This window comes from Etheostoma spectabile, chromosome 8 (assembly GCF_008692095.1).
Source record: "Etheostoma spectabile isolate EspeVRDwgs_2016 chromosome 8, UIUC_Espe_1.0, whole genome shotgun sequence".
Taxonomy (NCBI): domain Eukaryota; kingdom Metazoa; phylum Chordata; class Actinopteri; order Perciformes; family Percidae; genus Etheostoma; species Etheostoma spectabile.
This window is the reverse complement of record NC_045740.1, coordinates 19,501,094-19,525,189: the sequence shown is the minus strand read 5'-3', so window position 1 is coordinate 19,525,189 and position 24,096 is coordinate 19,501,094. Positions and strand designations below refer to the sequence as shown.

Genomic DNA, 24,096 nt, shown 5'->3' with positions numbered 1-24,096 from the left:
GTTTTTAACAGATTGTCAGGGATTTGTTTCCCAAACAGATGCTTAGCTCCGTGAGTTGAATGTAGTAATAATACATGAGAGATGTACAGATGGTGACTCCGAGTATTTGGTGTCTTTGTCCAGCAGATGTGCGTCTCTACTGCTCTGTCTTCATTCTGATTATATCGCTGAAATGACTCCACACATCCGCTAATAAAGATGTTGACTCCCGACTCCTCGTGTCACGTGCAGGTTTCGTGTGTGTTCTGTTACGTAAACAAAGGTGTTCTTGCATGTCTTGACACATTCGAGTTGTAAACTGGAGTTTTCTTCGATGGAAGCTGTGAGTTTGACGTGTTTTTGGTCTGTCGGCTGAAAGAATTTGACACAGATCTGTCAGAGCCTGAAGCCTCCACAGACCAGACAGAACACACACACTAACAACACACAACACGCAGACACACACACACACACACACACAGAAAACCCACAGCACACACAAACTCGTACATCACACTGTGACGTCTGCTCTGTTCAGGCGTGTGAGCGCTCTACTCCATATGTTATGTGTCTGAATGCTCTTTGTAAACTGAAGAAAGTCAAGACAAGACGTATAGATGTTATTTCGGTTACAACACGGAGAACAAAACCCAATATTTCAACCAGAGCGCAGGGTTTTTTTCTGTCCAGAGACATTTTTGGTGCCCACCAAAAGAGGTTGTAGCCGGTGCCCAAATGATGAGAATGAGGAAAAGAAAAAGCATTAAAATCATCTCTGAATGTGTTTAATAGAAATTCACCATCTTACTATTTCAAATACGAGCGCTGAAGGGATCTCAGTTCAACCATCCAGAGTCAGGCTGGAACTCCATATATATATATATATATATACACACATACACATACATATATGTATGTGTATATATATATATATACACACATACACATACATATATGTATGTGTATATATATATATATATATACACACATACACATACATATATGTATGTGTATATATATATATATACACACATACACATACATATATGTATGTGTATATATATATATATACATACACAGTATATAAGTTGCATACATTTATGAACTTGTGCTAAAGTTGAATAAAAAGAGGAATAAAAAAAACATCTTTTAGAAATTGATCTTGTCTTAATAAAATTTTTTGGGGAAAAATCCAGCCTTTAAGGACACCAATTTTCTTGAATAAATAATGTATCATTAATAAAGACATCCCTATATTAAATCCCCTAGAGGCTATGTTTATCAGGATCAAGATACTATGCATCACTAGTAAGGTCAACCTCCCCCCCCCCCCCATCATCACATACCCTTCACCATACCTAGAGATTGGCATGGTGTTACTTCAGTTAGACCAACAGCTGGTTTGATTGGCATTGAGAGATGATCTTATGGAAAGTTTCCATAAAACTATCAGACAATACATCTGGCATTCAGACTTTTCTGAGTATTGAGAGTACATTGTTGAAAATTCAACACCCTTGAAGGCCGGTAACACAGTTACAGTTCTATGCAGGAAAAAGGAATTAATTAGAATCTGAAAATTAACATCATACATCACCAAACCTTATATAGACTTATTACATTAAATGATAGTGAATCTTTCTGTAGGTTGTCTACTAGTTGTTTTACTCAGCGAGATGATCAGAGGGGCAGAGTTTTTACCACTATTGTTAAGACCTGTACTCAGGAGTGGGTGGAGTTTCTCAGTGAAGGAGCAGCCAGTAAAAGAATAGAGCATCAACGTCATAAAAGGAGACCAGACCCTCCTCATGATCCACATCGACACCCACCGTCACAGGAGGAGACTTCAGAGAGAGACGGACATTAGGGGCAGCACGAGCTCGGTACTCATTTTTGTTCCTCAAAGATATCGTCAAGTAGCCATATTCAGGATTCACTATGTTGATCCGCTTGCTGTTGATGGACTCTCTGGCCACTCCTAAAGTCCACTTAGTCTTCCCTCTAACCTGAACCGCATAGTAACATCTTCCTGACGAGAAACTCTGCTTTGCTAAGACATTTGGACCAAATCTCTCTGGGTTTCTTGGTAGAATCTTCCCCATATCACCAACTTTAACTCGTTTTCATCATCAGACAAGATGAGGTTGGGATGTGCTGTATCAGGATCGAGAGTCACATCCACTGCAGACAGCTGGACCCTCTTCAGCTCGGCCTCAAACAATTTTACTGAGCGTCTCCTCCAGCTGATTCACGGCTCACCATAGTCCCCTCATATTTAGGTGGTCGGATGGGGACTTCTACCCAGCCCTTTGTGGGTGGAGCAGTGATCAGGGACGCAAAGCTCTGCAGGAAGTGGAGGTGGTCTTCAGACTGTGAGAGCTGCTCCACCTCAGTGCTTCTCTTCTTCAGCTCAGAGAGTTCCTGTTCCAGCTTTGTGATGAAGCCTTCAGCCTGTTTCTCTCTCTTTCTCTGCTTCTCTTTGATCGTGTCGATGAGCTCGGCCTGGCTTCTCTCAACAGACTCCTTCAGAGCCGTGAAGACCTGAACACCGTCTGCTATCTCTCTGTCGGCATCTTCCTCACTGAGCTCCACTGAGTGTTTGATCTCCTGGATCTTCAGTCGTCTCTTCTGGATCATCTGCTGAATTTCAGCTTCTGTCTTCCCCAGCTCGGCCTTCTTTCGTCCCATGTGGTAGTGTCGCGACCACCACGCAGGAGTAGAACTTACGGCGCTTCCTTGACGTCACATTTGCGAGCGCCCCCTCGACCGCGGCAACTGTAAAACGCCCTTCACTGCGCGTCAATCACCTCTCATGCACACATTCATTCTCCCTCGTGGGGGGAGGGGCTTAAATAGATAGATATTTATTGATCCCTAAAATGGGAAATTACGGTGTTACAGCAGCACACGTACATAGATTAGTCACACAACACAGAATATAAATATAAATGAGATAATAGGAAAAATATACATACATGCAGTTTACATGAAATAATAAGGGGAATAAAATATAAGAATAAAATGTAAGAACAATTATTTAAATATATACAGGATGGGAAAACAAAATGTGCAACTGCTTAAATATGTTAAATGTAAATGAGACCGTTTGAGCTTTAGCAGAAAGGGAAGAGGGTTTGAGAAGTTGAGAAGCTAATTTGAGGATCTTCGCAATCCTCCCCACAGCACGTCTAAACAAAATGAAACAACAATAGACATGACATTGATCTTCGGGTCAAGTTGTGAGTTCAAGGAGACTTTCATACCGTTCCTAAATATAATCAAACCACGGGCTGCAGGAGGGAAGAGGACGCTGTATAAATAAAAAGCTAAAACAATGGTGGGCGGTGATGTAGAGTGTACTGTGTGTAGTTAACAGGCTCGAACACGCAAAACCACAGACGCGTCCTTTAATTCGTCCAGAGGTCACATTTGTTTGTGTCGGAGGATAATGAAAGCGTGACTGGATTTATTCACGTTTCCATGGTTACGGTTATATTGCAGCGTAGCCTCTGTCTGTCTGTAGATGAGGTGAACCCACAATAGCAGTGTTACATTCACTGTTGTCGTTGTTTTACTGCTGCAGACGAGTTCGCACTTGAGCTCTCTTTACTGCATGGAGAAGAAAAAAAAATTTAAAGGGATAGTTCAGATGTTATGAAGTGGGGTTTTATGAGCTACTTCTCCATAGTCAGTGTGTTAGCTCCAGTAGATGGAGGTCGGTGTGTTAGCTCCAGTAGATGGAGGTCGGTGTGTTAGCTCCAGTAGATGGAGGCCCGTGTGTTAGCTCCAGTAGATGGAGGTCCGTGTCTTGGCTCCAGTAGATGGAGGTCAGTGTGTTGGCTCCAGTAGATGGAGGTCGTTGTGTTAGCTCCAGTAGATGGAGGTCCGTGTGTTGGCTCCAGTAGATGGAGGTCGTTGTGTTGGCTCCAGTAGATGGAGGTCGTTGTGTTAGCTCCAGCAGATGGAGGTCGTTGTGTTAGCTCCAGCAGATGGAGGTCGTGTGTTAGCTCCAGCTGATGGAGGTCGGTGTGTTGGCTCCAGTAGATGGAGGTCGGTGTGTTGGCTCCAGTAGATGGAGGTCAGCGTGTTGGCTCCAGCAGATGGAGGTCAGCGTGTTAGCTCCAGCAGATGGAGGTCGGTGTGTTAGCTCCAGCAGATGGAGGTCAGTGTGTTAGCTCCAGCTGATGGAGGTCCGTGTGTTAGCTCCAGTAGATGGAGGTCGGTGTGTTAGCTCCAGCTGATGGAGGTCAGTGTGTTAGCTCCAGCTGATGGAGGTCGGGTGTTGCCCAGTAGATGGGGTCGGTGTGTAGCTCCAGCTGATGGAGGGTCGGTGTGTTAGCTCCAGCTGATGGAGGTCGTGTCTTAGCTAGTAGATGGAGGTCGTGGTGTGTTAGCTTCAGCAGATGGAGGTCGGGTGTTAGCTCAGTAGATGGAGGTCAGTGGGTAGCTCAGCAGATGGAGGTCCGTGTGTTAGCTCGAGATGAGGGGTGTGTGTTAGCTCCAGTGATGGAGGTCCGTGTTTAGCTCCAGTAGATGGAGGTCGGGTGTTAGCTCAGAGATGGAGGTCGGTCGTGTGTTAGCTCAGCTAGATGGAGAGGTCGTGTGTTAGCTCCGTAGATGGAGGTCAGTGTGTGGGTCCGTAGTAGGAGGTCGTGTGTTAGCTCCAGTAGATGGAGGTCCGTGTGTTAGCTCCAGTAGATGGAGGTCGGTTGTGTTAGCCAGCTGATGGAGGTCAGGTGTGTTAGCTCAGTGATGGAGGTCAGTGTGTTTGCTCCAGTAGATGGAGGTCGGTGTGTTAGCTCCAGGCTATGAGGAGGTCCGTGTGTTAGCTCCAGCTGATGGAGGTCCGTGTCTTAGCTCCAGTAGATGGAGGTCGGTGTGTTAGCTCCAGCAGATGGAGGTCGGTGTGTTAGCTCCAGTAGATGGAGGTCAGTGTGTTAGCTCCAGCAGATGGAGGTCCGTGTGTTAGCTCCAGTAGATGGAGGTCGGTGTGTAGTCAGCTGATGGAGGGTCGTGTCTTAGTCCAGTAGATGGAGGTCGGTGGTTAGTCCAGCAGATGGAGGTCGGTTGTGTTAAGTCCCGTAGATGGAGTTCGTGTGTGAGTCCAGTAGATGGAGGGTCAGTGTGTTGGCTCCAGTAGATGGAGGTCGTTGTGTTAGCAGTGAGGAGGTCGGTGTGTAGCAGTAGATGGAGGTCCGTGTGTTAGCTCCAGCTGATGGAGGTCTGTGTGTTAGCTCCAGTAGATGGAGGTCGGTGTGTTAGCTCCAGTAGATGGAGGTCGGTGTGTTAGCTCCAGTAGATGGAGGTCCGTGTGTTAGCTCCAGCTGATGGAGGTCCGTGTGTTAGCTGCAGTAGATGGAGGTCGTGTGTTTAGCTCCAGTAGATGGAGGTCGGTGTGTTAGCTCCAGTAGATGGAGGTCAGTGTGTTGGCTCCAGTAGATGGAGGTCGGTGTGTTAGCTCCAGTAGATGGAGGTCGGTGTGTAGCTCAAGTGGGGAGGTCTGTGTGTTACTCCAGTAGATGGAGTAGGTGTGTAGCTCAGTAGATGGAGGTCGGTGTTGTTAGCTCAGGAGAGGAGGTCAGTGTGTTAGCTCCAGTAGATGGAGGTCCGTGTGTTAGCTCCAGCTGATAGAGGTCCGTGTGTTAGCTGCAGTAGATGGAGGTCAGTGTGTTAGCTCCAGTAGATGGAGGTCCGTGTGTTAGCTCCAGCTGATAGAGGTCCGTGTGTTAGCTGCAGTAGATGGAGGTCCGTGTGTTAGCTCCAGTAGATGGAGGTCTGTGTGTTAGCTCCAGTAGATGGAGGTCAGTGTGTTAGCTCCAGCTGATGGAGGTCGGCACGCCGCCAGGTTGGAGAAACACCAACACGGAAGCTGTGAGTTTTTCTTGTTGTCATGGCAGCGCTGGAGTACGTTGCAGACGTTTTTTTCTCCGGTCTTGGACTTGTCTCAGAGTCGCTGATATTCGGACTTGTCTCGGCCACCGGTCTTGCCAAATATGGCTTTTGGTCTTGACCGAGTCCAGGGGTCTTCATTATGTATTTATACTTATTTATGTTAATACTGGACGGATTGTGAAACAAAGGCCACCTGATAACCAATCACACGCTAGGTTATCTTTGCACGCCCTGCATCTGCTAACGTTAACGTTGATTTTCACTGATTCACACACACTGTGACAAATGATGTCCACCGATTTTATTTTAATTTAAAGATTTTTTGGGGGCTTTTTCCCTTTATTAGATAGTGACCGTGGACAGACAGGACAGGTGGGAGAGAGATGGGGATTCGAACCCCGGTCGCTGCAGGACTCGGTCTACATGGGGCTAGAAGCCCCCCCTAAGACTCGGTCTGGACTCGGACCTTTATGGACTCGATACCTTCAGTGCTGGTTTATGTCTGAACATGACATTTGTTGATGAGAAGAAATCTTTTTTTAAGGTTTTGAAACAAAAACACACCGGACAACAGGATAGAAACCTTGCAGACTTTATTATTATTATTATTATTAACAAACTGTCCAATTTTTTATCTGTACAGAACAACAAAAACAAACCGAATAAGAAAAGAAAAGTGGACAGGAGGAAGAAATCAATCAGATGACCGGGAGTCCGACACAGAACGTTGTTTACAAAAAGATCTTTATCATCACAAACTTAAAGTTAAAATATTCTAGTCATCATCGCTCGGGACAACGAGAACAGCGAGGAACCACCTGGACGTCGCACTCCAGGATCTGTGGGCAGCACCCACGCAGCACACACACACACACCCCCACACGCACACACACACACCCCCACGCATACACACACACACACACACCCCCCCCGCACACACACACACCCCCACACACACACACACACACACACACACACACACACACACACACACACACACCCACCCACAGCACACACACACCCCCCCACACCCACACACACACGGTGCTGCTGGGGGCTCTGGGATGTTCTGTACAGCAGCAGGATCCCTCTGTGGGACGGCGAGTAGGCACGCTTTGATTTAAAAAAATAAAAAAAATAAAAAAAATCAACGTCAGATGGAGAAAGAAAAGACACGAAGGCAGTTCAACGAATCACGACGTCTCATTTACAAGCAGCGAGGGCGGCGCTCATCACACCACGCTTCAACGGTGAGAAAAACCAAAGAAAGTAAGAGACACGGGACGTAGATTACAGTAATCATCCCTCACACATGTCCACATACTCGGAGACGGGGGACAAGAGGAGTTCAGGGTTTCTGCTGTCTGAGTGTTGTCCACGTTCCCAGGGTCCTGTGTCCCCCAGCTCCATGTCCTCTTAATATGAAGACTTTTCAAAGGGTTTTATACCGTCAGAAACGTTTCTCTGGGTCAATATGTTGAAATCCCCCCCCTGCCAGGCTACCAATGAGACCTAAAGTTCGAAGGCAATTTAAAAGGTATAGCAAGTGATGTTAATCCATTAGTGAAGATCGGTGAATATCCGTCACCTAGCTCTCCGTTTTCTGTGACTTAAGAGTACAAAAAAGCCGGTGTTGATACACAGCCCTGGATTTGTGAATGGAAAACAAACAGGAAAGGAGTTACCAGCCAATCAGCAACAGTTAAAGGTGGATGGGGAGGAAGCGTTTGAATGTGCCACTTCCTGCACCTTAAATTGACTTTAGACGTTGAAGTCTCCATGGTGGCTAAACTGATTTTTTTACCCATTCAAGCTGCATTTGAAACATCCATGTTCCTGGTTTCTTTTGCACGCTAAACTACAAAGACAGCGCTTAACAATCAAACAATGTCAGCTCATTTCAACAGACACGGGACCCTGGGAGTTTGGGGACGGGCCCCACCTCAGATGCACCGCGTGGAATCCAGACCTTTTCTACAAATAAAAACCCCAATTTGTTTCGGTCTTCCCACCGCGACTCTCTGACGTACGATGACACCGCCTTCTTCCTCGGGCATCAAGCTGCAGGCGGAGCAGAGGCTCATCAGACCGACCACATCCACAAGTTAGACGGAAGTCTAACACCCACTCACCAAAGAACGGCCGTGAGACACAGCCCAGGAAAAAAAAAAGATAGGAAGTGGACCGTTGGGCTTAAATCAGGGAGTTCCTTTTCTCGCATTTGTTGTCTATCTGGGCTTTTTCTGGTCTTTGTTTTGTGCTCGTTTCTCTTTCCTCTTCTCACCCCCGACATCGCTGACTCGGCGCGGATGTGACGAAGCAGACAGAAACTACGAAGACTCGCGATATGAGACCAGAACGTGAGACCAGGTTGACTTTTGGTTTTTTCCTTCAGTCGCGTTCACACCTGTGGTTTTGGTTCATTTGGGGTACGACTTAAAAAACGAAACAAAACATCAATGATACATTTCATGTTCAGGCCGAGTGGTGAAAGGTTCGCTCGACATCTTGATAATCATGTCTTCTAAAGGCTCGCGTCAAAGTTACATGAAACCCTTTTTCTGGAACAAATCCGCTCGTATCCACATTACTGATCAGCTTCAAACGGTGCCTGAACGCACCAGTGGTCATCCCCAAAGTATCGTCACATTAAAGACCCCGACGCGCCGACTCACAAAACCGCTACGCCGAACCCAGACCACGTGTCTGATCTGGATCAAAGCGTCTCCACAATCACCAGGACGCCCGTGTCACAGATTTCTGATGTGCCGCCGTCTTAAATAAAAGGATCTAACTCGCCTTGCCCGCCAGAGGCGTTCACTGCCGCGCGTAAACGCAGGTTGATGCCCGGAAGGAGGCCCGAACCGCCGCCGCCGCCTGCACCCCCCCCCCCCCCCCCCCCCTCGCAGGAGGGATGCTGGCTCGCTGGAGAAAAGGCAACCAGAGAACATTCAAATCATAGAGAAGAAAACCATTATTAAACAAATAAATAAGGCTATGACAAAACAATATATATATATTTATAGATATAAAAAAAAAAAAAAAGAACTACAAATGTGCAATGATTCCAGTCTCATCTTTACACAAAAATGTTCACATCTCTCTAATAATCCAGAATCTTTTCTTGATTTCGGTTGTTATGTTTTTGTTTTCTTCCTGCATTGCGCTCGAGTTCATGACCGGGGGAAGAAAAACGAGGAGGAGGAAAAAGGAAAAAGACGTTGCCAGGTCTGCCGTTTCAGAAAGAAAGCAATAAAAATATCCACAAAACGTTCCTGCTGTTAGAAGAGCTTTGAGCGAGGCCTGGCGGGGAGTTGTCCACTTTTCTTTATCGTGTGTGGAGGGCTGGCTGGTTGGCCCCGGCCCGCCTGGCAGTCCCATGGCGATCAAATCTAACTAACACACATCAGCCTAAAAAAAGAAATATATCAAAAAAAAAAAGAAGATATACCAGAGCCAAACACCCCGAAAACCCTTCAAGCAGGATGACAAACGTAGACCACACACACACACACACACACACACACACCACAACAAACACACACACCCACACACACACAACACACCACACACACACACACCACACACACACACACACACACCACCACACCACACACACACACCACCACACACACTTAAAATCCTGGATCATTTAACTGCCTCTGAGCATGAGCATTTCCCACCCACTTTATACCATTTACCTTAATATGATTTATTTTGACTCCTTTGCACCCATACTTGACCTCTGACCCCATATCCTACAACCCTGCCCCTCCCTCTCCACCCCCAAACAGCCCCCTCTCCCCCCCCCCCCCAACCACCCCACAGAGAAGGCAGGAGAAGAAGAGAAAAGCAGAGTAATACTGCATGTCCATCAGGTGAGTGCGGGGTAGAACTGCAGCAGGACCCGGCGCTCTGCATCGAAGCTCAGGAAGAGAAGAAGAAGAAGAAGAATGATGAGAAAGACCCCGAGGCGGTGCAGCCTCCCAGAGAGTAGAAGAAGAAGAAGAAGGTGAGTCACTTTCGTCTGCAGGGTGTTGGGCAATGTCATTCCAGCGATGAAAGAAAGAGCCGAAGGGTGTTTAAGGACTGCAGCAGAGAGTCTGGGGGTGGGGGTGGGGGTCGGGGGGGGCTTGTTTCTGCTGTGGGTGTGTCCTGACCCCGGAGTGGGGGCGGGGGGGGTCTACCTGTCCTTCAGCTCCTGGGTGACGCGTCTGGTGATTCTGCCGCAGAGCAGCCCGAACAGGAAGAGCAGCGCCACTCCTACACCAATCACAGTCAGGATGTAGTTCTTGGACGGTGATGTCATCACCTGCATGGCGAGGTCGGAGAAGCCCTCGGCCGGCGCCACCTGACAGGAAGTGACAGAGGACACCGGGGTCGTCAGTCATCGGTCCGATAATTAATGCAGCTCAGGTAATTAACGCCAGAATAAAAGTTCTTTTCCAACAGATTTGACACAGCTTGTCAAGTCAATTTCAAATTAAAAGCTCATTTGTGACTCATTTTATGCACTTCAGTTATCAGTTTCAAGATAAAAGACCCTTTGAACAGATTTAATGACCTCATTCGAGCAATTTCAAAATAAAATCCACTTCAAATTGGATTTAGCGGAGCTCAATAGCTCAGTTTCAAAAAAATGTGTGTGTGTGTGAGAGTGAGTGAGTGAGTGTGCGTATGTATGTATGTATGATATGATGTATATTAATGTGTGTGTGTGAGTGTTGTGTGTGTGTATGTATATATTGTTTGTGTGTGTGGATAGTATATGTATGTATGTCAGTCTCCATGACCAAATCTTGTCTCTTACTTCTATTTTGTAAACCGACCTCTCCTTAAACCTGGCGACTGTGGTTAATTCAACAGAAGATTCATCTGAAAATCCTCCACTTTCTTCCACTTCTCCAGCGTCCATCCTTTATCCAGTCTGTTGGACACCGTTAGCAGGTCTGTGGACCCGTTAGCAGGCTGTGGACCCGTTTACCAGGGCGCTGTGACCAGCTGTGGATCAGTGCTGTGGACCGTTTACAGGCCTGTGGACCCGTTAGCAGTGTGGACCCGTTAGCATGCTGTGTACCGGTGAGCACTTGGCTGCACAGCCACACGGTTCTCATTGTCTGTTGTGTTAGTTCTGGCTTCTGGGCCCTGATTGGACCATGGAGGCACATCTCGAGACAGAATCCGACAAACCGTTCTGGTTGACACAGGGACTTCAGGGCACAGGTCTCGTGGACAATGGGCTGGCCTGGATTTTGGGAGGCCAACAAACCGTCCTCTCGAGCAGTGGGTCTTGCGGGGTCTGGCCTGACGCTGGGCTTCGTCAAAAACGTCTCCAGTCTTCAATGTTTTGTTAATCCTCTGTCTTGACGTGAGACACTTGAAGGCGGCTGCCACATCACAGTGATCTGTCTTCAGCAGTTGGATCTGGTCTTCAGCCTCTTGAATAATCCACCTTTAGTCTCAGGTGACTAGGCCTGTCTGCAGAGGTCTGTTTGCAGTTGATGTGAAGGTCTAGTGTACTGGGGTTTGTTTTTAATACACACTGAGGACTGATTGGTCCTTATTAGTCCCGGTGAAGCTTCATAGGACCAGGAGACAACACTTATGTCTTTGCAAACATACTCAGGGCTTTTACAAGCGTGATATTAGAATACTTTTGACAGTTTTCTTTTTGCTCTGAAAACATTATTACAGAAGCTGTTGGGATTAAAATGAGCCGTTTCTGTAAACAAATCTGATTAGAATATTTTTCAGCGGCACTTCAGGTCAATTTGTACACAAGAGACAAGATTTTTGTCAGGGGAACTGTATGTGTGTTATGTATGATGTGATACACACATACCATACACACATATATAATGATATAATATATATATATATATATATATATATATATGTTATTTATAAAAAGTCTGTAGCTTTACGCTTGGCGCGTACGTCCCCACATGTCGATCGTCCTGAAGTCTCTTCTTGCCTCGGGCTGCGACGACGCGTTTGTCCTGGCACTTCCTACGATCAGCACAGGACATCTCTGAGGAGACAACACACCAGCGCTCAGTTTGGCGGTGGGTGGGGGGGGGTGGGGGCGCGTGTTTATTAAGGTCTGATGATTTATATACGCTGGTTACAAGTTTATTTAGTCTCTTTTATATTAGTTTCCAATTTGTTTTTACAAACATTGATGCGAAACAAACTTTCTAACTGCATTCAAATACGTTTATAGACTAGAGCCCGACGATACGTCGGTAATCAGACATTATAACGGCCGATTTATTAACTTATTTTATTTAAAATGTTTCATTCATCAAATCATTATAATGCAAAATACAATGAATGAATATTTAAAAACAAAACACGGCCAGTAGAATGATGGTGTTGCATAGCCTGTCCACCAGAGACGCTCTAACAACGTCCCTTGTTATGATGGCGTTTGCTATCTTCCACCGAGAGCCCTCCTACACGTCCCTGTTAGTGATGGGTTGCATAGTCTGTCCACAGAGACGGCTTCTACAGCGCCCGTGTTAGTGAGGGCGTTGCATAGTCTGTCCACCAGAGGACGCTCTACAGGCTCCCTGTATGATGGCGTTCATAGTCTGTCCACCCGAGGAGCTCTACAGCTCCCTGTTAGTGATGGCGTTGCATAGTCCTGTCCCCAGAGGACGCTCTACCGACTCCTGTTAGTGAGGGCTGTTGCAATAGTCTGTCCACCAGAGGCGCCTCTACAACGTCCCTGTTAGTGATGGCGTCATAGTCTGTCCCACCAAGAGACGCTCTACAACGTCCCTGTTAGTGATGGTGTTACATAGTGTGTTCCACCAGAACGCTCTACAGACGTCCCTGTTAGAGGGGTTGCATAGTCCTGTCCACCAGAGGACGCTCTACAACGTCCCCGGTTAGTGGATGGCGTTGCATAGTCTGTCCACCAGAGGACACTCTACAACGTCCCTGTTATTGATGGCGTTGCATAGTTCTGTCCACCCAGAGGACCTCTACACCGTTCCCTGTTAGTGATGGCGTTGGCATAGTTCTGTCCACCAGAGGACGCTCTACAACGTCCCGTTAGTGATGGCGTTGCAAGTATCTGTCCACCAGAGACGCTCTAACAACGTCCCCGTTAGTGATGGTGTTGCATAGTGTGTCCCCGAGGACGCTCTACAACGTCCCTGTTAGTGATGGCATTGCATAGTCTGTCCACCAGAGGACGCTCTACAACGTCCCTGTTATGATGGCTGCATAGCTGTCGGCACAAGACACTCACAACGTCCTGTTAGTGAGGCGTTGCTAGTCTGTCCACCAGAGGACGCTCGACAACTCCCTGTAGTGATGGCGTTCATATGTGTCCACCAGAGGACGCTCTACAACGTCCCTGTTAGTGATGGGGTTGCATAGTGTGGTCCCACAGAGGACGCTCTACAACGTCCCTGTTGGCAATCGATCTTGTTTTTTATTTTTGTTTATTTATTCATGTGTTTTTGTTTAAGTTTCATATCTTAAGTTTGTATTTTTATACATTTTTATTTATCAGAACTTTAATATACTTTGATGTTCTGTTGTGACAATAAAAAATTATCATATTATTTTAGTGAGAACTCATTAATAACTGCAAATAATTTTAATAACCAAAACCATATTATTACCATAACCAAATTATTGTATCGTATCGGTCTATAAAACGATTAATCGTTAAAATAATCTACAGATAAACAATGAAAATGATCGTTTTAGTCGCAGCCTAAGCCCTAAAACAGGAACTTGAACACTGTTTTGCTCTGTTTTCTACTCTTCATCCGTCTGATTCTCTGCTTTTTTATTTCATTTCAGGTGTTAAAAAGGTTTCATTCGTGGTGTGGGGTGCGTTTGTGTGCGGACTCACGCCGCCCTCTGCCGGGTGGGATGGCGGCACATTGATGCTTGATGTCCAGAGCGCAGGCGGTGTGGAGGACGGGGTCGACGAAGATGTCGGCTTTACTCTCCTTCAGCATGTTCAACACCTCCTGCAGGAGGAGGTGGTGGGCAGAAAAGGGAGGGGAGGGGGGTAATGAGAGCTTGGGGGGGGTCTAAGCGGAACAGGAAGAAGGAATGAGAAGCAGGAAGAGCAAAGCCGGGGGACAAGGTACGAAGACCACATGTGAATTGTTGAAAGAGTATGATAAGATACGAAAAAGCCAGTAAGTAACCCGAGGCAAATGAAAACGCACCCAGGGGGAAAGAGCGAATCAGGCAGTTTATGGTGTGTGTGGTACGTGCATAGGAATAATCAACAATCGAGGGTCGATAAAGAGGATGATAAAAGTGGTGCGGGGGTATAGAAAACATGAATATACGAAAGAAGTGAGATCAGAAAAAAAAGCAAAGGGGAAAAGAGGATGAAGAAAACATGGAAGTGGGAAAGAGGAAATAGAAAAAGGGGAGAACAAGAAAATGAAAAAGCAAAAGGGGAAAAGAGAATAAGGACGTGGAGTGGGGTGTGAAGCGAGAAACAAGAAAAGCAGGGGGGGAAAGTAAAGAGAGAAGAAAAAGAAGTGTGGAGGAAAAAGAGGAGGAGGTAGAGGTGTTGAAAAAAAGTACAATGAGAGAAGCAAAAAAGACAGTAAACATATAAATAAGAGAAGAAAAGAAAAAGATGAAAAGAAAGTAAAAGAAGGGGGAGTAAAGTGGAGGAAGGTGGAGAAAGATGCAGGAGGGAGAGGGAGTCAGATTAAGAGGGTGTGGGGGGGGGGAAACAAAGCAGGAATGGAAAATACATGAGTGTGTGTACTGACAGCGACCTGTGATTTACGTGCCTGCTCGGTGGTCAGTGAATGCAGCAGCGGGTCGTTTACCTTCTTACATCCTTCCCGTTGATCTCCGACAGTTCACCTTCAGACACCCTCCGCCACCTGCCCCTCTGCTCCTGGTCCGCCGCCCTCCTCCGGACACAGCCGGAGGTATCTGCCTCACAACACACCACACACACACACACACACAGCCACACACACACACACACACACACACACACACACCACCCACACTACCGACACACCCCACACACCGACACTACAACAGACAGACAGAAACACACACACAACACACCACACACACACCACACACACACAGACACACTACAGAGACACACAGACAGAAACACACACACCAAACACACACAGACCGACATAGAAACCCACCACTAGACTACATCACAGCAAACACACACCACAGAGAATGACAGAAACAACACACACAACAGACGACAAACCACACACACCAGAACAACAGAACACCACACACACACGACATAACCACACACACACAGCAACAGAACACACACACACACACACACACAGACACAGAACTACACACGACACACACACACCCCAGCAACACAAAAGTACATAAACACACACCACAACAACCACGACAGAAACCCACCACCCAGACATAACAGAACCAATACACACCCACACACACACAGCACAGACACACACACACCACAACACACACACACACACCACACACACACACACAACACACACCACACATTTTGTTAGGAACGACTGACTGTTTTTTTTCTATAGTTTTTCAATCAATATGTTTGCACAGCGTTTCTTTCATGCATTCTGGGATTCCACTGGTTTTGATCTGGTTGCTTTAATGCCGTTCATTTCTGTTGGGATGACTGAAAATGTCCTTCTGTTTTGATATTTCAGAAGAAGACCATTCAAGACGTAAAGGGCTTACCACATACATTGTCTGGCCAAAACTAGGCCATTTCAAAGTAGTCTGTTCAGCCAATCACACCAGCGGTTCATTTCACCTACGACACCAATGAGGAATGGTGATTAACGCGAGCCAGTTCTTGACATCATTGCCCCCAGGTGGCCACACGAACACATTTAGTTGCAGCCTTAGCCCTAAAACAGGAACTGTAACACCCTTTTGCTCCGTTTTCTACTCTTCATCCATCTGATTCTGTTTTTTTATTTTATTTCAAGTGTTAAAAAGGTTTCATCTGGGATGTGAGGTGCGTTTGTGTGTGTGTACTCACGGCGCCCTTTTCCGTGTGTGTGTGTGTGTGTGTGTGTGTGTGTGTGTGTGTGTGTGTGTGTGTGTGTGTGGAAAGAAAGCAGAAATGTGTGGACCTCCTGTGTGCAGTGGATCTGCAGCTGGGGGTCCAGCCTGTAGTCCAGCGCCGACTCCTGCAGGATGACCTGGATCTGAGCCTCACAGTCTGGAGACAAACGCTGTCGCATCGCAGAAAACACAGAACACACACACGCATGAATATTTTCATTAACTAAATAATAAATCACTGAATTTGACAAAATAATTACTTCAATGACTCGTTTCTAATTTAGAGACTAAGTGTCTTTAGGAGTTCTTGGTATTAGATGCATTGAATTGCTCATGATTTAATAAATCTGTATACAGTGTGAACCTTCGCTATATTGCGGTTCACCTTTCACCGTCTCGCTGCTTCACAGATTTTTGTCCAGAAGAAAAAAAGAGCGACAACCACTACCGAAAACTATGTTCTAGTTCTAGCTTTGTTCGAGGCGGTGCTGATCGCCGCAATTTGAAGCCTTCAGTTCGTATTGATGATTAAAATTATTATTTTTACCGTACCGTATATTATTTTTGTAAAACAAAAAACATTTATACACGTACATTTTTACTTTTACAACCAATCCTTTTGGCTCTGTATAAGGTTTTGTCTCTTCTGCTGTTTCAATGTATTATGGAGTATTTCATTGTATAATAATTGTCAAAAAATAAAAACGTTACTACTTCACGGATTTCGCCTATCACGGGGTTCTTTTTGGAACGTAACCCCCGTGAAAAACGAGGGTTCACTGTACACACTTTTCTGTTGGTTCTTCGTCAATTTAAGCACCGCAACCCCGATCTTCTCTAGACATTACCCAGAGGAGCTGGGGGTGAGAACGCAGATGTCCCGATCAGTTGGACCGGTCATTAACAACGGTCTTCACCCTGTCAACAGTAACGTTTAAATGAGCCCATGTGTGTGGACGTGTTGATGATGTTCCCATCATGCAGCTGGCGCAAAACCAGGTTAAAAAAAAAAAAAACGAACATCCGAGTGTGACAAGAAGGGCGATTTACACAAAGTTGCCAACGAAAATGTCGAACTGGAGAGACGCGGAGATTCAGGAACTTCTGTCGTTAAGACGAGTCGCTGAAAATCGCCAGACGATTTCAAGGAACGGCACGAGACTCGGTGGTCTATGACCAAAATACAAACTGGCTACGTTACCGCGGTGCAATCTGCATCGTGTGCTGCCTCAAAAGGACAGAGAAAGACAGAGAGAGACAGACTTGAACAGTACATGTGTTTGATCGGTTTTATTTCTTTAATCTTTAATTTCTTATGATTAATTTTGTTGGGCAAAGAAATAAGTACACGTATAAAGGTTTTGTAATACAGAGAAAGAGAGAAAGACACAGAAAGACAGACTCGAACGGTAGCACTTTAAAGAAAAAGTGTGAATGTGTAGTGTCGTTGAGTAGCCACGAAAGGCAGCGCTAGGTCGGCTTAATTAGAGTGAAGAAGAGTCCACGGAGACGAAAGGTAACGTCTCTAACAATAGAGTCGTTAGGGTAGAGACTCTGAGGGGGATCACCAAAGGAGCACTAACATGGACTAACTAGTGGGACGGTAGTCTCAGGTTTATAGAACGAATTTTGTTGCTTAATGTTTTCATTTATAACTGTTTATACTTGTGTTTTATCTGTTTTTTGTTGTTGTTATTTAAACTGATTTTGTGTAAAGCACTTTGAATTGCCCTGTTGCTGAAATGTGCTCTATCTCCAGTTGTGTGCTGAGTTTGGGAAAGGAAAACTCTAGGCTTACATAAAAGTAACACATGCACTTATTTTAAAAGAGCCCCTATGATACTCCTGTTTACTTGTTTGTGTGTTTTTGTTTTTTTGTTGTTATTGAAGAAAATGCTGCTGCTGTAATAAGGAAATTTCCCCGTTATGAGTTGAATAAAGTATAATCTAATCTAAGACGAAGACTTAGATCAACGTGTCTGACCTGGTCGGAGTATTTGAGCTTGAGGCAGGAGATGACCTGACCCTCCAGCTCGCTGTCGGCCGTCGCCTTGTTCAGGATGGGCTGGCAGAACTTTGGGATGTCGGCTTTACAGGCCTTCCTCAGGACCGGGTTCAGCCTGTAGTCTGCAGACACACACACACACACACACACACACACACACACATTTTCAGAAGGTGGACGGGAATTAAGCTGAGTGGAGAGTTATAGTGTGTGTGTGTGTGTGTGTGTGTGTGTGTGTGTGTGTGTGTGTGTGTGTGTGTGTGTGTGTGTGTGTGTGTGTGTGTGTGTGTACCTGTGTTCTGGGTGATCTGTCTCTTGGTGATCATCTGCTTGCATTTCGGATCCATCAGCTCGCTGTTCTTGTTCTGTTTCAGACACTGAAGAACGTTCTTTCCCTCCGACTCCGTACAGAACCGCTGAAAACACACACATTCGCACCAGACTCAGCTACAGACCGGAGCAAACGCATTATACTAAAACATATTAATGTCCAATGTGTTCCGTGCTTAAAGCTCACAGATCGGGTTGTTTTCCGCATTTTTTACATTTCTGTTGTAAAAACCCGAAATATGTCAGAATGACCGGGATTCACATGAGAACACATCAGATGTGAGGAGACTTTACAGCCAGGCTCAAACACTCTGAGCATGCTGTGATGGAATCACTAGGACACCAGTATTTATACAGGACCACGACCGGATCAGCACCAGCTTACATCCAGGATATGGTCAAACCCGACACCCCACCCCACACAACCGGCTCGCTGCCCCCTCACAGCAAGGGAGAACCGATCACTCAACAAAATCCCAACTGTTGCTGTCCTGGCTCCTAATTGGTGGAATGAGCTCCCTACTGACATCAGGATGGCCGAAAGCCTACGCATCTACCGCCAAAGGCTAAAAATACGTCTCTTTCAACTACATTTCGGATGAACATGAAGAAGAAAAAGACAAGAGGAAAAAAATCTTGAAACTGCACTTTCACATGTCTCTTTGTAGTTTTACTTATTTAAGGCTAATGTACTTGCACTTACTACTTGTAGTCATGAGTTTGCACCTTCTACACACTGCAGGTCTCCCCGACCTACCCTGATCATGTGCTTGCAGACCCTCATCAGCTGGTAGTCCAGTTCCGGATCCACCATCTCGTTCTCCTGCAGCTTGAAGATCCGCTGGTGGCAACGCTGAGTCAGCTGACGCTTGTTCTCTTTCAGACACTCGATAACCTACAGAGACAACTGTTAGTTTGCAAGTCTATATTACGCTGTTTTACCACCAAAAGCCTAACCAGAGGCTGCAGATTAGCCTGCAGCTAGAAGTCCCCTATACTTTGCATCGGTTGCACTTTCGATGTAACAATGCCTATGTGTATTGCCCTGACAAATGAACTGATCAAATAAATAAAATAAAGAAACACTGCACACCTGTACCCGCTTCATTAAGCACTTTTCAGTCCCCACACCTTCTTCTGGAATTCTACCTGATAAAATGAGCTCTAATTGCTGCCGTCAGCTGACAACACAACGGGACATTACAACAACAACAACTGTGTGTGGCGGCTGACCTGTGCGTTGCCGAAGGCCACGTTCTGACACAGCCGGTTGATGTCCTGCTTACAGGAGTCGTACAGCTCCGGCTCCAGGCGGATGTCCTCCGACTGCATGGAGATTCAGTGGGATTTAGAGGGTTTACAGAGAAACACAGACACAAAGAAAACACAGATACTTTGAATCTGTGCAGGAAAGGAAAAAGAAACTCAGACCGGCTTAAGGAAAGATCTCAAAAGAGATGAAATTATCTCAGAAGAGAAGGTTTTATGAATGTTTGAAAGGTAATTCTGTCTGCTTTATAAGATGCTAGATGTCACTCCTACTAAACTTCTGCTCCAATTTCTCTTGTTCTTCTTGGAAATCACACACACACACACACACACACACACACACACACACACACACACACACCACACAGTCTTATGTGGTAGATATCTGCTGGCTGACTGACTGACGTTTGTTGGTGAACCCTGTGTCTGTGACCGTACCATCTCCACCTCCTCCACCCAAGCTGTTTTACGACATTTGATGGACACTCGCTGCTCTTGGCGTCCTGCAGGTGTCGTTTCTCACCGTGGTGCTGAGGCAGATCACAACGTCCACCCTGAATGACAAGAGGTCACACACCCCACACCAAACACAACCCACACACCCAACCACACACACACAACACACACACACACACACACACACACACACACACGACACCACACACACACACACACACACACACCGGAGAGAGAGTTAGAACGCCTTGCTGAAGAATGGGGAGAGTCTGTTTTGTCGATCGACTGTTGTTGCGTGGACTACTGGTGGAAAAGTCTGTTGGCAGCTAACTATAATTCAGTTACAGTCTTCCTCTGAAAACAAGCTGAAAACTCAGGGAGTTTTAGGAACGGGAACTGCCGTCATTCACAAAACACTTGAGAATGGAAGTCAACGTTAAAATGGAGAATAACATTCTCTTCCCAAAAAATGTCCACCTAATAGGCAAGGCAGCTTTATCTGTAGAGCACATTTCAGCAACAGGGCAATTCAAAGTGCCTTACACAAAAACAGTTAAACAGATAAAACACAAGTACAAACAGTTAAAAAAACTTGAATAGACAGTTAAAAAAAGCATGAGAAACTAAGCTGTCAGAATAAAGACGTGAACCAAAAGCTCCAAAGTGTTTGTGTGTGTGTGTGTGTGCTGTCGTGGGTTGGTGGATGCATGTGTTTTGCATATCATATAACCCATATATCATACATACTATAATAGATATCTATATATACTATATATATATATATATACTTACATACTATATATATATATAGCATCATCTATACCGTAGATATTTACATATGTACATTATACTCCTTATCACATACATACATCATACATACATTACATCCATATATATATATATATATTTATTATATATAATATATATAGTTGTATTCATGCACTCAGGTTAGATATTACTGTGTGTACTTGTACTCCTTAATAACAATAAAATATTGAATCTAGAAGTAATTGTTTTTCCCGCTGCAGCTATGAAGGTCAGATTGATGTCCATGTCTTACTTCTTCTTGATGTTGGGACAAAGTTTGAGAACGTCCTCCTTGCAGGCCGTCTTGAACTTGTAGGAGAAACGGAAATCTTTGATCTGAATCTGCAGACAGACACAGAGAGAGAGAGAGAGAGAGAGAGCGAGAGAGAGAGAGAGTGGCAGACAGCGTGTAAGTGATGCAGCCAGCTAATCAGGTTTCTGCATGTTGACATTTTGATGCCAATACACAGACATGTCTCCAATAACTCAATGAGATAAACCATTAAAAGGATCAGGTATAAGTATTGTGCATATTTTTTAATATTTCAATATTGGCCAAAAGAGACTCTAGAGAAATATCTGCCCATTTGTATCATAATTCATGTTTCATGTGTTGGTTGGTAGAGCTAATCAGCTTTGTATTTTGTGTATTTTTTGTGTATTTTCCTGCTAACACACTGTTATCCGTCTGCTCACCAGCTGGAAGTGTGTCACTCCCACCCCACACTTCTCATTCATCTCCTTCTGGTGTTTGTTCTGAACCAAACACTCCATCAGATCACCGGTGTTGATCTGGTTATCAGCGACCTCCTGAGAGACAGACAGGGAGAGAGAGAGAGAGAGAAAGAGAGAGAGAGGAGAGAGAGAGAGAGAGAGAGAGAGAGAGGAGTAGGGAGGGAGTAGACGACCAAGACAGGGAGAGAGAGAGGGAGAGAGAGAGAGAGAGTGAAAGGAGAGAAGAAGACGACAGACAGACAGTAGAGAAGAGAGAGAGCGAGAGAGAAGAGAGAGCGGAGGAGGAGTAGTGCAAGGTGAGAGAGACAGACAGACAAACGAGAGAGAGAGAGAGAGAGAGAGATAGAAGACGAGAGAGACTAGACAAGAGAGAGAGAGACAGACAGACAGGTAGAGAGAGAGAAGTTAGAGAGAGAGAGAGAGAGAGACAGACAGACAACAAGAGGGGGAGATAGAGAAGATAGAGAAGAGTGAGAAGAGAGAGTGAGGGGAGACAACAGGGAGAGAGAAAGAGAGAGAGAGAGGAAGATGAAGGGAGAGAGAAGAGAGAGAGAGAGAGAGAGATGAGAAGTGAAAGGAGATAGACCGACAGTACAGATACAGGGAGTGAGAGATGAGATGATATGCAGGAGTAGAGTACGAGATGGGGACCCATACATGACGTATAGTGAGAGAGATGAGAGTAGAAAAGGATAGAGACTGACAGACACGTGGGAGAGATAGTAGAGATAAGATAGTATAGAGAGAAGGAGAGAGATGATAGAGTATGAGGAGAGAGACTACTGGAGCATAGGGATATAATAGAGTTAAAAGGAGGAAGAGAACATGACAGACGGAGATATAGTTGAAAGTGGATGGAACAGACACAGACAGGAATAATAGTGAGAGAGAGAGAGAGAGAGAGAGAGAGATAGCAGAGAGAGAGAGAGAGAGAGAGAAGAGCAGAAGGAGAGAGAGAGGAGAGAGACATTACATTAGTTCATGTGAAATTGCTCCTGCTTTCTTTTTTCTGGAACATTTTCCACTCTCACGCCTTCTAAACCAAAGAAATTTTTTTTGATGCAGTTGAGACACAAAAGTCTTCCACTAAATTGAAAACTGGATTTAAAAAGCATTATTATAATATTAGAGAGTGACCTTCTCGGTGCGTACAGGACTTACATGGCAGTAGGTCTGGATGACGGGTTCACACGCTTGCATCAGCAGCGCCTCGATCTGAATATCCTGAGACAGAACAAACAGATGCTGTTAACACCAAAGATTCAGTCAGACCGGATCAGTCCGTTAAACTGCTCTTATTCACCTGTAAACTCTGCAAACCATTAGTATATTATGTTCATTCTACATATCTGTAAAATTTCTACTTATAGTAATATCCACCTGTATATCCAGCTGTAAATCTTGCTCACAATACTTGTTATCTATATATTTGGTTTATGATAGTATTCATTTCTATATTTATTCAGTACATATCCATGTCCTGCACTTATGGAACCAGTGTATATCCTGCACCTGCTGCTGTTGACCTTCTGGTTAGACCTAAACTGCATTTTGTTGCCTTGTACCTGTGTAATGACAATAAAGTTGAATCTAATCCAATCTAATCAGGGCGGATCGGAGGGTCACACACACTTTACAGCAGCATGGTGGCCCAATGGATGGCGCTGTGGCCTCACAGCAACAAGGTTCTGGTTTTGAATCCAGGTCGTTCTGGGCCTATGTTTCTATGCTCCTCATGTCTGGAGTAAACTCCCAGAAACCTGCAGATCTGCTGCTACTCTCAGCTCTTTCAAATCAAGGCCGAAGACCTTTCTTTAAATGACAGTTCATTTCTTCAATGTTTACTTTCTTATGCTGCACTGTAACTTTTATTCCTGTGTTTTATGTGTCTATTTTTAACTGTTTATTCACATGTTTAATCTGTTTTTATTTATTTTTTTAACTGTTTTTTAACTGATTTTCTGTAAAGCACTTTGAACTGCCCTGTTGCTGAAATGTGCTCTACAGATAAAGCTGCCTTGCATTGCCTTGCCTTTGTGTGTGTAGTTTGTATGTTCTCCCCATGTCTGCAGGGGTTTCCTCCAGCGGCTCTGTAGCTGCTCCAGTCCCACCCCCCCACCATCACCAACATGTACTCGCTTCTCCAGTCAGAGCCCTTTATCAAGACTCAGATCTGGAGTTGGTCCCCGGGTAAATGGCTGCCCAGAGAGACGGGTCGGATGCAGAGAATGAGTTTCCCTACACGTATATGTCCGAGCATCACACCATCGGGAGCAACTCAGGGTTCAGTGTCTTGCTCAAGGGCACTTTGGCATTTTACAAGACCAGGGATTGAACCACCAACCTTCCGATTGGCCGGCGAACGCTCTACAACCGAAGGACAACGCCGCCCCGCATACTAGGGATAGACCGACGATCAGGACGTTTTTTTGGCAGTTTACAGATTTGTATCAGAGTTTTATTTGCTTGGCTCTGTGTCTGCCCCTCTGCTTCACTGTAAATGCATATCAGTTCCAAATATCGGTTCTCGGTTTTATTAACTACTACTACTACTACTACTACTACTACTACTA

The 24,096-nt window shown here is 45.3% G+C and overlaps 2 protein-coding genes and 1 pseudogene across 4 annotated transcripts in view; all 3 read right to left on the bottom strand.

The window, feature by feature from the left end:
• LOC116693755 (mixed lineage kinase domain-like protein) overlaps nt 1-24,096 on the bottom strand; it is a 525,120-nt gene that overhangs the window by 392,183 nt on the left and 108,841 nt on the right. The window lies entirely within an intron of this gene.
• LOC116693771 (E3 ubiquitin-protein ligase TRIM21-like) lies at nt 1,549-2,682 on the bottom strand (annotated as a pseudogene).
• glg1a (golgi glycoprotein 1a) overlaps nt 6,601-24,096 on the bottom strand; it is a 90,841-nt gene continuing 73,345 nt past the window's right edge. The window contains 14 exon segments of the mRNA XM_032522265.1: nt 6,601-10,222; nt 11,796-11,902; nt 13,745-13,865; nt 14,694-14,796; nt 15,985-16,091; nt 17,906-18,048; nt 18,219-18,342; nt 19,014-19,151; nt 19,490-19,582; nt 19,964-20,027; nt 20,029-20,079; nt 21,042-21,130; nt 21,485-21,598; nt 22,685-22,747. Coding sequence (XP_032378156.1) covers nt 10,055-10,222; nt 11,796-11,902; nt 13,745-13,865; nt 14,694-14,796; nt 15,985-16,091; nt 17,906-18,048; nt 18,219-18,342; nt 19,014-19,151; nt 19,490-19,582; nt 19,964-20,027; nt 20,029-20,079; nt 21,042-21,130; nt 21,485-21,598; nt 22,685-22,747 — 1,485 coding nt within the window. The 3' untranslated portion in view covers nt 6,601-10,054.